At 34.4% G+C, this 16122-nt stretch overlaps 1 protein-coding gene across 1 annotated transcript; it reads right to left on the bottom strand.

Annotated features, from left to right (window-relative positions):
- Positions 1-13867: 13867 nt before the first annotated feature.
- LOC112027183 (uncharacterized) lies at positions 13868-15903 on the bottom strand. The gene is made up of 4 exons (XM_024059860.2): positions 15748-15903; positions 14851-15252; positions 14401-14511; positions 13868-14226 (listed from the first exon to the last, which is right to left on the bottom strand). The coding sequence occupies exons 2-3, from the start codon at positions 15240-15242 to the stop codon at positions 14415-14417; spliced, it is 489 nt and encodes a 162-aa protein (XP_023915628.1). The 5' UTR covers positions 15243-15252; positions 15748-15903; the 3' UTR covers positions 13868-14226; positions 14401-14414.
- Positions 15904-16122: the final 219 nt, after the last annotated feature.

The following is a 16122-nucleotide window of genomic DNA, read 5'->3' as shown; positions in this document are numbered from 1 at the left end:
GGAGGATGCCAAATCCACTTGGGATAAGGCAGCTCTTGCGATAGCTAATGCTAATAGTAAAGTCTTGAATGCTATTTTCTGTGGTGTCTCTCTAGAAGAATTTCACAGGATTTCATAGATCACTATTGCTAAGGAAGCATGTGAGATTCTAGAGACTAGGAACAAAGAAGGTGAAAGACACCAAATTACAGATGTTGAACACTTGCTTTGAAGAGCTCAAGATGAGCGAGGATGAGTCCTTTGACTCTTTTTATAGTAAGTTGAATGAGGTGGTTGTCGGCAAATTCAATTTGGGAGAAAAGACGGAGGATTTTAAAATTGTAAGGAAGATACTTCGATCACTGCTGGAAAGTTTTCGTGCCAAAGTAACAGCTATTGAAGAGAGCAAAGATCTTGACGACATTAAAGTTCAAGAGCTAGTTGGTTCTTTACAGACATATGAATTGTCTCTACCTACGCAGAAGAAGAGCAAATCTCTTGCTCTTAAAACAATTGATGAGAAAGTGGTATCTCATGACTCTTCGAAAGAAGATGCAGTTGATAAAGATGTGGCGTATCTTGTGAAGAACTTCCGAAAATTCTTGAAACTCAAGGACGATGGGAAATTTGGTGACAAAGGAAAATTTCAGAGTTCCGGGAAGGAGAAGAAAGAATTCTGAAGGAAAGATGGTAGAGATTCCCAATCTTCTCAAATAATCACATGTTTTGAGTGTAATGGACATGGACACTTCAAAAAGGAATGTCCCAACTATCTAAAGTCAAAAGGCAAGATCTATGCCACTACTCTAAGTGACTCAGATTCATCGAATTCTGATTCAGAGGAAAGTTGTGACGGAGAAGGAAACTACTCCGCATTCATGACCATTGCACATATGGAATCTTCAGATGATTTGGGTACACTTGTGAAGGAGCTTGGCGAGCACTCTGATTTGGAGTCTATTGGAATAGTTAAGGAGTCTGAAATGAGGAAGTTGGAGAAGCAGTGGGACTGCAAGAGTCTTATAATTCACTCCTTGAGAAGACCGTTGAATATGCTAAGGTGGCTAACACAGCCATTAAGAAGATGAAGAAGGCCGAGAAAGATTACAGAATTCTTCTAGTGCAATACAAGGAGGCTAAATGTGAAGTGGAGAAAATGAATGGAGAGCTATTAGAAGCTTACTTAAAAATTCGATTCCTTGAGCATGAAGTGCTTCAAACAAATACTAAGGTAGACCGTGTCTCCTCCAAGAAACTCAATGAAATGCTTGCTCATCAAAAATCAGTCTCAGACAAGTCCAGAGTGGGATATATCGGAGGGAGCAGCTCATCAGCCAATGTCACCAAAGAAGTGAAGTTTGTGAAGGCCAAAGAGCCAATTGTTGAAGAGTCTATTATTGATAAGGTTAAGACTGAAAAGAAGAAGAATATAGCTGATCAACGGATGTTCAATACAATCTGTAATCCATCAGAAGCCAGACATGAAGCTAGAGGAAGATCACTTCCAAGATTACAACGGGGTCTTAGAACAAATCACATTTGTCACTATTGCGGATTGCAAGGACATACCAGACCCAACTGTCATAAGCTGAGAGCGTTGAACAATGCAAGCGCTCTTCGATCACAAGGAAGAAGAAATGACAAGAGGTCTTGGGGTGGTGAGCAACCAAGAAGTCAAAACCGTGATCCCGGAATGATGGACATGATGAAGATGATTGGTGCCTTCACAAATTTCTTGGAATGCTTCACAAAGAGGTTTGACAGTCCTAACTTTCGTACCCAATCCATCAAGGATATCACCATAAACGCACGTGACGTGTGGGTGACGAAGGGTACTCATGCATAAGCATCATGACATGTCCATGCATCAATTCTTCCTATGCTTTGTGAATATGTTTGGTTGTATGCCTTATGCTTCTGTTTGTTTTGAATTGTTACTTGTTTATTTGTTTCGTTTTAAAATATTTTTACATTGTTTTTTATCAATCTTTTATTACTTTTATGTCAAAAATTCAAAAACACATAAAAAGTAGAAAATCCAAAAGTTTGATCAACTTTGTTAAGTTTTGTCTCAAAGCATGTTTTGCCTTGTACCTCTGTACTAATGGCTTTGTGCATCTACGAGCTTAGCTTGTCTCATATGCACTCATATCTCTGTGGGAAAAATCTTGAAATCTATGTAATTGTTGTAAATAAATTTTCAACCTTGTCATGAATAATTAGTGAATGATTTTGTTGATCTTGAGACATGCATAGACTTGTGCCTATATATCTTCCCACTTTTATTTTTATTGCTTTTAATTAAATAGTTCACCAAATGTAAATTTCCAAATGAAAAGAGATATTAAGCTGTAAAAACCTGTCGCACGTACTAGTATTTGACTAGGAAAAAGGGAAAGCGACCATAATATATTGTATGATGCCCAAAAAGCCAAAGGGTAACTCATCAATTTGAAATATTGAAAATTTCAGGCATCAATCTCACAATGAGATGTATTGATTCAAAATGATTAATTGTTATGATGTATATGGAGCCAAATGAAAAGTTTCAAAGAAATGTTCTTAAGTTTATATGGGAGGTCCTATATGCATATTTCTATAATTGAAATGGGTCACATTATCTAGTGCTAGTTGTATATGCCTTAGTTGAATTGATCATTGAAGCTTTGCATTGGACTAAGAACTATCTCATTTTTGATATTCACACACAACACACAAGTCTATGCTCAATGAATGCCATATTTATTTGTGTGATTGTACTTGTTTAAATGTATTTTCACAAGCTCAATCTTTGTTGATCAAACACAAAAAGATTTTTGAGTGTTTTAACTTGTTTTTGGAAAGTATTTTGTTCTACAAAGATGTAAAAATTTTCAAAAACAGTGTTGCCCTATTTTTGCGACTCAGTCGCGGGTTGGTCCAGTCGCATGCCCCAGTCGCAAGCTCACTCCGAGATTTTTCGCGGCTCATTGGCGAGTTAAGGTTTTAGTCGCGAAAAATACTTAGAAATTTTTTCAAAATTTGAGTTTTTGTAATTTTCGCAGCTTAGTGTGGCAACTTGTTCGCGGGTGGAAGGTTCAGTCACGAGGGGTACACAGAGATTTTCGCAGCTCCCCTGGCGACTGTCTCGCAGGTAAACCTTCCAGTCACGAAAAACACTTAGAGAAATTTTTCTAGAATCTTAACTTCTATGTGTTTCGCAGCTTACCTGGCGACTGACTGGCGCCTTGATCCAGTTGTGAAAAACGCGTGTTTTGCGTTTTAAGGACAATTTTTCAAAAAAATTTCAGTTTTCCCTCGAATTTCAGTGACTGTTCATTGTCTTCCCCAAAATATCTCTCTCAAACACTCCATATCTCTTTTGAGAAAGCTTCCATTTTTGTATCATGTCTACTTCAATCAACAAGAAAAAGATATGTGTTTTCTCCTTTTCACTTCGTTCTTCATGATTTGGACATTTTTATCTTGTATCTGTGAGTATGTTGTTACCTTTATGCTTTGAGTTATATCGTGTTATTAAGTGGGTTCGAATTTTTTTAAAGTGTTTCTTGACTAAGTGTTAGTATTAGTGTGCTCTGTACTCTGTTTCATGAGTTTGTTGCTCCATTCATATCATGTCCTTGATAGTTTGTTACTATATTTTTTTTCCTTGAGATGTTTATTGACTATTTCACTAAATACGTCAATAGTGCTTATGCTTTCTTGGTATTGACCTGGTTCATGTTTTTGTGATTAAGTGAAATTTCTACTTCACTGTCTTATAACAAAATCTAATCAAACTGATGTTTGTTCCTTGTGGTATTGTATTTGGTTCTTTGCTGTGTGTCTGCTCCGTTGCAGATAACTCGTTGTTCCTCCAAAGGCAAAGACATTGTAACCGATGACCCGTCAACCCCGGTTGCTAAACGGACATGACTATCGTCTAAGTCATCTAGAAACTCTACCATTGAGAGATTCAGGACACCTATTGACTCAAAGACCTACATAGACACTTTCAAAGAGGCTTCTACCATTGTGGAACGAATTGTCAAGTTTGACACCCTAGGGACAACGTTTATCCCTAAGATTTTTGAAGAAAGAGATTGGCCTGACCTTTTTGGGAATTTTGAGGATCCAATTGAAGAATTGGTTAAGGAATTCTACTCTAATGCCAGATTCACAGGGGTAGAGTTGAAATGCAAGGTGCGAGGAACATAATTTTCCATCAATGCAGACTACATTGCTAAGGTACTTCGCATCACCAGACTAGAAAATGTGGATCGAACTCCATATGATGACAGAGTACTTTAGGCACAAGACATCCTTCAAGTTCTTGGGAATGAACATCAAGTGGGAAGCACATGATCATCTATAGGCACTGCATTGTTTTCGCTTGAACTGACAACTCTAAAGCTGATCATGTTCTCCAACCTCTACCCACTGTCAAACACTGCCTTCATCAGTCTTGGAAGGGCTAAATTCTTGTGTGACCTCATTTCCGGTGTCCCGATTGACATCTATGCTCACATATTTTAGATTATTGGGAAAACAGCGACTCGATCAGCAACACGAACAATTCTTCCGTTCTGTAGTTTAATCATGAAGATTATCATTTGTAAAGGTGTTAGTCCTTCATCAGATGAGAAAATTGTGCCTTGTCCTCGACCAATATCCATATACACTCTCCAAGCAAGCAAGAGTCACTCCTCCAAGAAACCTAAGAGTGAGCCATCCACACATGCATCTCCATCTGCTCATGCTACAGTTACTTCTGTACAATCAACGGGGACTCCATCTGTTCCGCTTGGATTTCAAACAGCCAAGCAGAGCCACTTAATTGCAAATGTGTTTCATCGGATATCCGATTTAGAACAGCTTCTTCACTCATTTCATAGTCAAACTCAGATGCGACTCACAACTATCGAGACTCAACTAGATGCTATACAGCAAAAGCTCGAAGATAGCCTTTAGCTATTCCTAACAAAAAGGGGGAGAGCAGCACATAGAAAGGGGGAGATAGGCAGCATATTGAAAAGGGGAGTTGTGTTAATATACACTTACACACTTGTTTATAGTTGTTTGCTTGTTTTAGTTTATTTTTTCTCTTTTGGAAAACTTGTGTTTATCTAGTACTTTTATATCTTTTATATTATGATGTTTATCCAGTATTTGTTTACTGCAGTTTGTACCTGCTACCTTTGTAGGTTTTTAAGGTTTTTAGTTTAAGTTTGTACCTATGTTACTTTTGTAAGTTTTTAGAGTTTGTTTCTATGCGAGTTTGCAGGCTTTTATGGTTTGTACCATGCTTATGCGGCCTGTATGCTATGTTGCTTTGTACTTCAAGCTAAATGTTATGCATTTTCCTTAAGTACTCTCACTCTCGTGCCCTTGTAGGATTTTGTTCTTAGATGCATATACTTCATGTATTGTGCATTGGTTAAGTGTTGGTCATTCAAGTGATTTATTTTGTGCTTATCAGCTTGAATGTCTTGATGTTCATTCCAAGTGAAAATGAACATTGTGATCACTTTCTTACAAGTGATTGCTTGTTTGGTCAAGTCACGATTTATTACTTTATTCCATTTTTGCTTGATAGCATTGTGTTTATTCCATATGCATTACAAGTTTTCTACATATAATGATCTTATTGTGTTATTATGTTTCAGGAGATGTTTTGGTTTATGGTTCAAGAGCTTTACAGATTCTAGAGTTAGGTGTGAGTGAGTTTTCCAATTATTCCCAACTCACGCGTTAAGTCTAAAGTTTGTTTTAAGGTTTTGTCACGGAATAGCCAAAGGGGGAGATTGTAAGGTTGAATTTAATCAACCATCTTGTTGGCTTTATTCCGTGCAAAATTTGCTTGTATTTTAGAATTTAGTAACCCTGTATTTAGGTGGGAATCTTGTAAGGGTGGTGAGTGAGAGAGTGTGAAGAAATGCTCAAGATTGTGCAAAGAAACAGGGACTCGCGACTGAATCTCGCAGGTGGCTCGTGGCTTGCAAGTCGCTAGAAGTTGCACACGTGCCAAACATGCCAGAAGCTGAAGAGTTGCGACAGCTGTTGCACTACAGGACAAAAGTCTTAGACTGGCCAGGCCGTTAGCTCGCGGCTTGAACTCGCGACTCAACCCAGTCACGAGATCAAGTCGCTAGAATGCCCTGTTTGGGAAAAACTGACGTTTTACATTCCATTCTCATCCTAGTATAAATACCCCTCATTCCCACGAAACGTAGAGAGCTTCCAGAGAGAATTTTGAGAGAGAAACCCTAGAGAAAACAAGATTGCCTCATCCACAATCTTCACCTAAGAGACTCTTCAAATTCTTCTACTCTCTTCCTCTCCATTGATACATCCTTGAGAGGTTATTGACCAAATCCTTTTCTCACCATACCCACATCTGTGAGAAGGTTCTTTTGATGCAAAGGGAAGCAGTTTGGAAGGGACCAATGACTATTGGTTGATGTTATGGCTTATAGCAGAATCCGGTAAGCTAGAAAAGAAAAAGGTTTGGCGCAACCTCGTTGGAGCAAGAAGCTTGGAGGGCTTAGGTACCTGGGTAGATTAGGCTAGGAGAGTCTATTGTTGTTCATGTATCTCAACTACATTTTCTAGTGGATTATTTACCGCTTGAAAAGCGGCGGAGAGGTTTTACGCCGAGGGCTTCGGTTTCTTCTTCGATAACGCATTGTGTGTTGTCCTTGTGTTTGCATCTCTCTTCCCTTTATCTTTACCAATTAATTACTGCTGTGATTGTGATTATTTTTTGTTTAGATTGGTTATTAATTCTGTTATAAGCTTGTTATCCTTTTCCGCACATACATTGTTTGATATAAAGGTTGAATTAGTAATTTGTTGTTTAGGGGTCTAAACGTTCATAGTATTTTTAACGCTATTTGAACATTCACAAGCTTCTATTCAAGGGACTAAGTAAGAAAAATCCATAATGCAAATTCAAATTCATGAAGCTGCAAGTCTCATAAGAATGAAAAGTTGGTGTCAAAAGCTTTCTAACCACACCTTGTTAGGGCAAGATTGAGGTTGGGAAGGTAGAGAACCAAATGGTCAATATATATTGGAAAGATAGATTTTATCTAGGTTTGAATTTAGGAAGCACGGGTGTGGATTTGGGCTTGAGTGCCAGTGTGGTGCAGCGACTAAGCAATTTTTGAAAAAGTAGGATGCGGATGCAGTGGGATACGTTTATTAATAAATTATTAAATATATTTTTATTTACAAATTATTACAAATCTTTTCATATAATGGTAAACATATACCAATTTAAGAGTAATAATAACTGCAAATAATTCAGTAATTTCAATTTAAGTTATTTAACCTACAAATAATTTGACATATAATAAGTTAATAACTAAATAAGAAATCAACTCAAGTTTATTTTTATTTTTTTTAACTTGTGTTTTGGCCAGTTTCTCGGCTAGTTTTGGCAGATTTCGGCCTATTTCGAATCCAAATTGACACGAATCAAAGAATGAGAAAAAAGAAAGAAAGAAGAAGTGGCGAATCGGCGAGTCGAGTGCGAATCAACGTATCGAAGCGAGTCGGGTGTGGGTGCAGCGACCCTGGAGCCACACCTCTGCTTCCCAGGTTTGAATCTAAATTCCCAAGTTTGAATCCATTTTAGATGCCAACTTTCAGAAACCGTAACTTTATGTACAATGAATGGTCTAAGTGATGCAAAATTGGTGTCTAGCTAAGTAATGTAAAAATTTGATTTTTTTTTTCCTTCTACATAGGTTTGTCCATTGGGAAATAAACCATGTCATATGCAATGCCAATCATGCAGTCCATCTACTAACTATGAATGGCCAACATATTTAAGAAATTACTGTGCGGATGGAGGATGTCCCAAGCTTCCTCTATAACCAAATTGCTTTGATGTAACTATCTGATTTGTGTTAATAAAGCTCTTTATTTTTGTTCCAAAAAAAAAAAAGTGATATCAACAACCTGTGTCAAATGGTCAAGAATTAAAATATCAACAACCTGCCAACTTGTTTATAGACAGATTATATTTTTATTTATTCTTTTTGTTTCTATTACAACAATAAAATGAGTAAAACAAAAAATCAAAATTAGTTTTAGATTAAAATTGAATATTTTTTCTAATAATTATTTAATTTCGTACTGTGAAAGAAAAATTACTGCAAATTAAGTGCAAAAGAAATCATAAATGATTTTCATGATTTAAAATAATGTCAAATTCAATTTTGATACATAATTAATTTAAATAGTAAAAAGAAACAAATATTTTGGTATTTTTTTTTATTAATACTTTGTGAGCATGGATACTAGTTTTAGTTTTTTATTTCATAGTATATATGGTCTTTCAATTTTAGCATATTTTTATACTTAAATTCTAAATTTCTTTGGTTCATGCATACCTTGCCCCCCTAAACTAAATTCTGGCTCCGTCTTGCACTATAGCTTGGTACATGCACCATCGAAACTTTAGTTGTTCACTCTCTCTTTTTGTTATCCAGAAGTTCTCCATTATTCTAGTTTTTCATTACAAGTATTTGGTTTGTGGTAGACGGTCGACAACTCATATTATGGTTTCTACGAATTGACAAGCAATATATGGGAAAATGTGGAGCAGTTTGGCAGGGATTAAAGCCTTAGAGGATGTAGGAAGCAGCTTGGTTCGTTGCCTTTAGCTGTGCAAATTATGTTTATCTCATTGTTGACCTAAGTGAATCAAGTTGTTTATGAACATCTTGAGTTGGTTTCAGAAAGACGTTTGTTTATGTTCGTTTGTTTAGCAAATAAGTCAAATTCGAGCCTAAACAAGCTAGCTAAGATCAAATATAATAATGTGTTCGAGCTCATGAACATGAAACTTAATTTATTATATAAAATATTATATTTTTATATATACACATATGTAAAAATATATTTTTATAGTATTGAAATTGGATTGTATATGTTTGTAAATAAGTTCATATGATATCAAAATATTATTTGCAATTTGTTGATATAAACAATTCATTCGTAGTAAAAAATTAATATATTTGTGAAGGGTTGAAAACTTTTAATTATAGTTTCACTATATATGGGAAAAAATAAGTTAATCAAGAAAAGTGATTCGTAAATAAACTTGAGTTTGTTCGACAATAAAATGAATCAAACTTAACATGTAATTTTTTTGGTGATTAGCTCGAGCTCAACTCATCTTTTAATACTTGACTCATTTACAACCCCTATATTTTATTACGAGACCAAGAGATATACATGAAAAATAATTAATTTATTTGGGAGAACATGCTTATATGTATTCCTAACATCAAACTATAATAAATGTTTAATTTGACTCTTTAAAGGTTAATTTGTGTTTACTGTTTAGTATAAAACAGAAAGAATAGGAAAAAAAAAAAGTTTTAAAAAGTTACAAAAAAAAAAATGCTCGCTTTATAAGAAAAGGAAAAAACTTTAAAAAGCCTAAGTAATTTTTTCGTGCATTGAATTGGATAAAAAGTTCTCTTGTTTTTGCTACCATTGACTATCACAGTGTTGATTAGTTTTCAACTCTTGTACTTAATAAAAATGAGTTTTCTGGTTCTATAGCTTTTGGGCCCCGACTTAAAATTAAAATCATGATTAAAGATGTTCATGTTGTTCTTTCTTGAGCAAGGGTCTGTCATGTGTCTTTTCTTTGTTAGATTGAGAAGCACAAAATGTACAAGACAATAATTATGATTTTCCATGATTGAATTTCAAAAAGAATTTCCCTTAGTGTGCGTTTGTGTAGCATTTTTGTGTTTACGTTTGCGATTTTTTCCCAGTCTCGTGCATTATTTACGGACCAGCTTGTACAAAAAAATGCGTTTGTAACTTTAAAACTAGGTCCCACGTGCGGGTACTATTTATAATTTAAAAATTATTTTGCTACAATGTTTTCAGCAATAAGTTTTCAATTTTCAGTTTTCAATTTTCTGTAATAAGCGGTATCTAAACAGACCATTAGTCCTCACGTCTAAGTTATGTAACAGAAAATTTTGGGCTCACAGTTTTTTCCACCCTCCATTTGAATAACCATTACACTACCTACATTTTCACATATAAATTGCTTAATCATGTTGGCTAACCATTTTGAGTTTAACTTTAAAAATTAAAGTCCATATCAGAATCCCAACTTATTTCGTCCGTCATTTCCGAATATGTTACATTTATTTATTACCATAATTTCTCCAAGCAATTTCAAAGAAAGTTAGTGACTTTAATTTTAAAATGATGAATCAAATTAATTAATCATGAAAAAATTGATTTCTTTCAATTATTTCTGATGATCAGTTTCCCATATCTCGTTGTGATCGGTATAAACCAACAGTTAATTATGTGGTTTAAAAAAAATTTGTTCACGATAAGACAAACCGAAACAATTATAGCAATGCACTGAAAATTGCACAAGCACCTCTATAAGCAACTCCGAAGCCACGTGATATGATTGAAGGGGAGGTACTTAACTCAGTTGAGTTCACTGCACAAACACCAACAAAGCAAATGAAGTAACATAAAGTTATGCTCAAAGTGAAACAAAGAATCTTGCTAAAAGCTAAATAATGGAGTGTAGTAGCAGACACTAATGAATGTGTGGTTACTTTTTGACCAATAAAATTTGCAGTTAAACATGACCTTGAGGTCAATGAGGGAACCCATGAAAGGTTTTAGCTTAAAAAGTTTTGGAATCCTATGTGCACCATACTTTAAAATATTCAACAAGATCTTCTTGTTTGGAAGTTCTTCAAATCAGTCAAAGTTAACCCCCTCCATTAATCAAAGAATGTGATAATATATATGATATTTTGATAAGATTTCATTGGCGTGACAGATCATCTTTTCTTTAATTACAGGAATGGCAGATAATGATTACAAAACCCAACAAAGAAAAAGAGAAAACAGTTATTATTGATTTAGCTTTATCCATCGTTGTTTTTGCCTTAGTACGTCCATGATTAATCAAGTACACAAACAGTCAATGATATTTGGCCTTTCCATATGATACTATCTAAACTTAAAATATTGAATTTTCCTTCTATTCTGCAATGAGAGAAAACAACTTATTAGTTTGAGAATAGCAGAAACAGAAAAGCTACATATATAAAATAACAGCTCTAATACACCAAATGAAGATGCACTAAATAAGACTGAGAGACCTACTCATCTTGCAATTATTTTTTCGTGCATGGCTGTGTACTAAACAAGCATGTACGTATGCAGTCATGCATATGCACATTCTCAGAGAAGATGTATTGCCAGCCAAAGCTAGTCCAATAGTGGTGTGTTTACATACCCAGCAAAGGTCTAGTTTTTCATCCATTGCTCCTCCCATCATGATCAAGTTGTCAAAACTTGCTCATACGCAAACTAAAATTTGAGGATTTTGTCTGCAGAGAGACACATTTCTTTTAGTTATTTTTATCATATCGGGATATAAAGAGTTTAGTTTATAATAATAAGGAAAATGCATTGCTAAGGTAAATGTTTAATAATTTATCAACCATCTCCTTTTTTTTTTTTTTTTTTTGAGATCTTTACCATACGATTATTGCATGCTGACTCATGCATCAGTGTTTTCAGAACTTCAAGCAGTGCCCACTCTCCTACTTTTGGATGAAATTAAATAACAGAAAGGAAAACGGATATAGACTTTGAGTTCAAAAAGACACCGATGACTGAACGCCATAATTTTTTATTATTATTATGATACTAAAGTACATTTTTTTGTCCTTAAATTGTAGGATTGTTTTTATTTTGATCTATTCCATTTAAAAAATTTTATTTTATTATTTTATGTTTGATTTTGTTTTCAAATTAATTATGTTGTCCATTTTCACTAGTAACCTGACTGTCTATAATATATTATTAGGGTCCAGTTAATGTGTGTGCATTTAGGGCACATATTAAACTTTCTATTTTTAGAAACATTTTCTCGAAAACTGAAAAAACTGTTATTACTTTTTCAATTCTTGAGAAAACTTTTTTCAAAAATGAAAATTTAGAGCACATATTAGTAAAATCTATATTATTATACCTACTATTAGTGAGTGTGTTCCAAATACTAACTTTTATTCTGAGTCTTACCTTGGATTTGAGTGATTTTTTTTTTTTTTGTGGGGTGGGGGGGGGGGGGGGGGGGGGGGTTTTTTTTTTTTTTTTTGACCAACTTAGTAGCTTATTTAACATACCATCAAAATACTATCCCATCAAAATTAATTGCACTCTCTCATTTAGAACAATAGCATTGTTCTTTTATTTTCCTGAAAGTTTTCTTCCTTTCCCACATATTTTCTCTTGTGCAAATTGTATTCTATCTCATTGATTGGAAAGAAAGGTATTTGAAGGTTGTTCTTCAACCTTTGCATGTTGAAGTGTGTCCAACACAAATGTTGATGATGTAGTCTAATCTTAGGGGGTTGTTAGCCTGAGAACTAGTTGCACCAAGTTTTATTTTGGATGTTACGAATCAATTATTAAGTAAAACGTTTTCGTGTGATTCTATAACACTATGAGATTGTTCCTTAACTTTTCTTTTAATCTGTAATTGTTGATTAATATCTCAAATGCAAAATATACTGTAAAAAATGAAAATAAAATTGGGATGTTTTTATTATTGGAAAAATAAAGAAGGTTTTATTAAATAAATATATTTATCCATTTTTAGGAATATATGTTTTGAATATGATTTAGTTTAATGAGTTACATATAAAAAGAGAAATAAGGCAATAGTATTAATAATATATTATTATAATCTATTAGTTTTTTTTTTTTATATATAGAAATAATCTATTAGTTTTTTATAGGACAATTATACTTTACTTTCTTAAACTATATCCTATTTTACACTTACTCCCCTAAATTATTCGAATGCATACTTATCCACGTAAACTATACCTACTTTTACACTTACTTCCTAAACTATGAAAATATACACTTACTTTCTTAAACAATTACCCATGGGATGGAGGTCAACAAAGTATTACACTAGTAATAGTTTAGAAGGGTAAGTGTGTATTTTTATAGTTTAATGTGGCAAGTGTTACACGGACAATTGTTTAGGGAAATTAAGTGTGCATTCAGATAGTTTAAAGGGATAAATGTAAAAAGAATATAATTTAGAAATGTAATGGGTAATTTTTCCCTTTTTTACAAAAACTTCTTTATTTTTGGAAAAAAAACCAGTCTTTAGTGGGGAAGAATTTAGAAACCAGAGGGGAGGCGGTGTTGCCATGCACGTGTGGTATTTTGTGGGAAGTGCAGTAGTGAGTAAAGTTTTCCTTTTTTTACCAATGAGATTGTATTTTTTTATAAATACTTAATATTCCTTTATTTTTCTCAATATATTGTGAACTAATTTTTGAACATAAACTTATACTTATTAGGTGTTGTGACATTTATTTTATTATAATAGATTGACCAAAATTTTCACATAATGGTCTTCCTTCTACATATTAGAGAGCTTGTGGCATAATTTAACGTTTTTTTTTTTAATTTTTTTTATGGCTTTTCTATCTAGATTCTTGGAACCCACATAAGTTTATTAAATTTAAATAGCCAGGTGTCTAGTATTAAAAAAGAAAAAAAAAATGAAATTGCCAAGTATTGTGACACTACAATATAATAATAGCTCATCCTTTCCTAATTAATGAAATTTTGTTCATGGCCTTAATATCCCTCCAGGGGCGCCAAAGTACTCAAAGATAGTTGAATCCAATAGGTATTAATTCTCTTGCATTGGTTTAACCAAAAGATACCAATGTGGTCCATGAACAGCCCTTTAATTACTTTGCAGATAAGAGCAATATTGCTTATTTTTTTTTCCAGTTATAAGTCAAACATTCCATGGACCAGTCCCAGTAAAAGAGAGAGAGAGAGAGAGAGAGAGAGAGAGAGCATCTCTTGAAATATATTCGTAATAAAGTACTGTAATTAGCTAAATAAAGGAGAGCACCCTGCATCAAATAATATCGAGGCAAGAAACTCTCGCAAACACAACGGATACTTGACATTAGATCGATACACCAGAGGTCCAGAACTACATGCCTCTTCTAAATATAAAAGGGAGCTCAGCAAATGCTAAGTGATCCAGATCTTCAACCATGACTCATCATCTAAAGGTCCCTAGAAGTAGAAGAAGATAAATACTAGAAACAAAAAGAAGAAAAAAGAGAACAAAAAATAGAGGTAGAGGACAAAATGAGTAACTTGGATATCATAGGGATGATCTTTCTTGATTCTCACTTTGGACATCAGTACCTGTAAATTGAAGTCATTAATAAAATAAGTTAGTACAAAAATGAATATCTATATTTGTGCACGAGTGTAGGGAGAATAAGCCACGTCTAAAATATATTATTCTAGCATGAACGAAAACACTATATATATGGCAGAAAATGTGTTTGTATTGGGAGCTAGAAGCCAAATCCTTACCCAAAATGGAAAATCTAGGATGAATATGGAGACTTGCCACTTGAGTCCCTCGGGGCATTGCATCGGAAACATTCCATCCTGCTAGCAAAATTGTGCTCGTTGCATCCAGACCTGTAATTTGTTTCAGAAATATAAAGTCATAAACTAATTAAAAAACTGTTCAAGATATCATAAATATTAATCTAATAATGAGTAAATTAATGGTCTTTGGATCAATCCATAAATAGAAGGTGGTGGGTGATATCAAAAGTTCAAATCCCTTAGATATATGAACATTTGTTTTTTGGACTAGCTGAAAAAAGTCATATTATTTACCCATGCAGATAAATTCCTAGTTTAATATTATTTATGATGTTGATTTACACATGTATTAGCCTAAAAATAAATATGGTGTGCTAGTAAGTATGGCTTATATATGATGTATAGATAGAATGTGCAAAATGAATTCACCTAGTGCAAATCCAGTCGCCAGATTTCCAGCCAGAGCGACTGGAGCTGCCACTGCCACTGCCAAAGCCAAAGCCTCTTGTTCTAGTCATGTTGTCACCTTCATATCCACCGCCAGAAGATTCATCCTTGGAGGCACCACACTTGAAGCAGTTTGACCGGCTAGCAAAGTTGTGGGCCCCACAGGTTGCAGCGGCGCAGTACCAGTCACCGGGCCGGACGTCCGGCCCAGTACTGAACCCAAAAGATGAGCCAGAGCCACCACCTCTCCCTCCAAAACTTCCATAGTCACCTCTCTCACCTGGTCTTGGCTCCCCACACCTCTGGCATGAGTCCCTTCTTTGAAAGTTGAGATGGTTGCATGACCTGCAATTCCAATCTCCTGGCCTGTTCATTTTTGCTTCTCTAAATTCCACGCAGAGAGCACATCATTAGCCCATTACATAACAAACAAACAAAAATACTAGCAAAATATTACAAATGAGAGATATCATTTCATAATTAAAATTAAATATTACAAATTTTAAAGTGTATTTAATGATATGTAATTTTAAATTTTAAATGATGTGACAATCTATATGTTGTTAGATCTAAGAAATAAAATCATAAACGATCTATTTCAAGTAAAACGGAAAAAATCTTGTTCTAGGATGGAAGTGGAAGTGTTTGTTATTTTTAAATAGTCATTGAACCATATAAATGAAAGTAATGATAAATCAATGTTCTATGAGAACTCAGACCAAGCAAAAGAAACAAGGAATTAAACTTAGGATTTGTCATGGACATTGAGCTTGAATTAGTAGAACCAATGAACATAAAATTAAACTATGAGAGCCAAAACTGAGTTGCAGCCTAGACAGGATGAAGGAAACACATATGCATGAATTTGTAAGGGCTCACCTTGAGAAAACGGTGTTAAAAGGAGATGGTTAAATTGCTTGAAGTCGAAGACGAAGAGATTTTGTGAAGTATTTGTGATTGTGGAGTGAGGGTTGGAGTGGGTTTATATACTTCCTTAAGACCTCGGGAACCGGGTAGATATTGAGGTAGCCAGTGGAGGGTTAGGCTGTTCTTTTTCATTTTCTTCACTTTGCTTCCTTGAACAATGGAATCACAAAAACCTAAACTTAGGAAAAGAGATGAAAGAAAGCTTGAAATAGGATTCCAAAGAAAAAAGAAAAAAGAAATTATTAAAATTTTGTTAAAGCTCTAGGTATAGCCTCTTTTTTAGGGTTTGGAGTTGGCAAGTGCATGAGCATGTACATGCCCATAAAA

Source organism: Quercus suber, unplaced genomic scaffold, assembly GCF_002906115.3.
Source record: "Quercus suber isolate HL8 unplaced genomic scaffold, Cork oak 2.0 scaffold_523, whole genome shotgun sequence".
NCBI classification, from domain to species: domain Eukaryota; kingdom Viridiplantae; phylum Streptophyta; class Magnoliopsida; order Fagales; family Fagaceae; genus Quercus; species Quercus suber.
Note: the sequence above shows the minus strand (reverse complement) of the source record. Positions and strands in the feature narration are given on the sequence as shown.

What these genes read in the sequence shown, in the direction of transcription:
- LOC112027183 (XM_024059860.2), bottom strand. Translation starts at nt 15,242, where the DNA reads ATGAACAGGCCAGGAGATTGGAATTGCAGGTCATGCAACCATCTCAAC. An exon ending in GGCGACTGGATTTGCACTAG is followed by an intron (nt 14,512 to 14,850) that starts GTGAATTCATTT and finishes AACAAATTACAG; the next exon opens with GTCTGGATGCAACGAGCACA.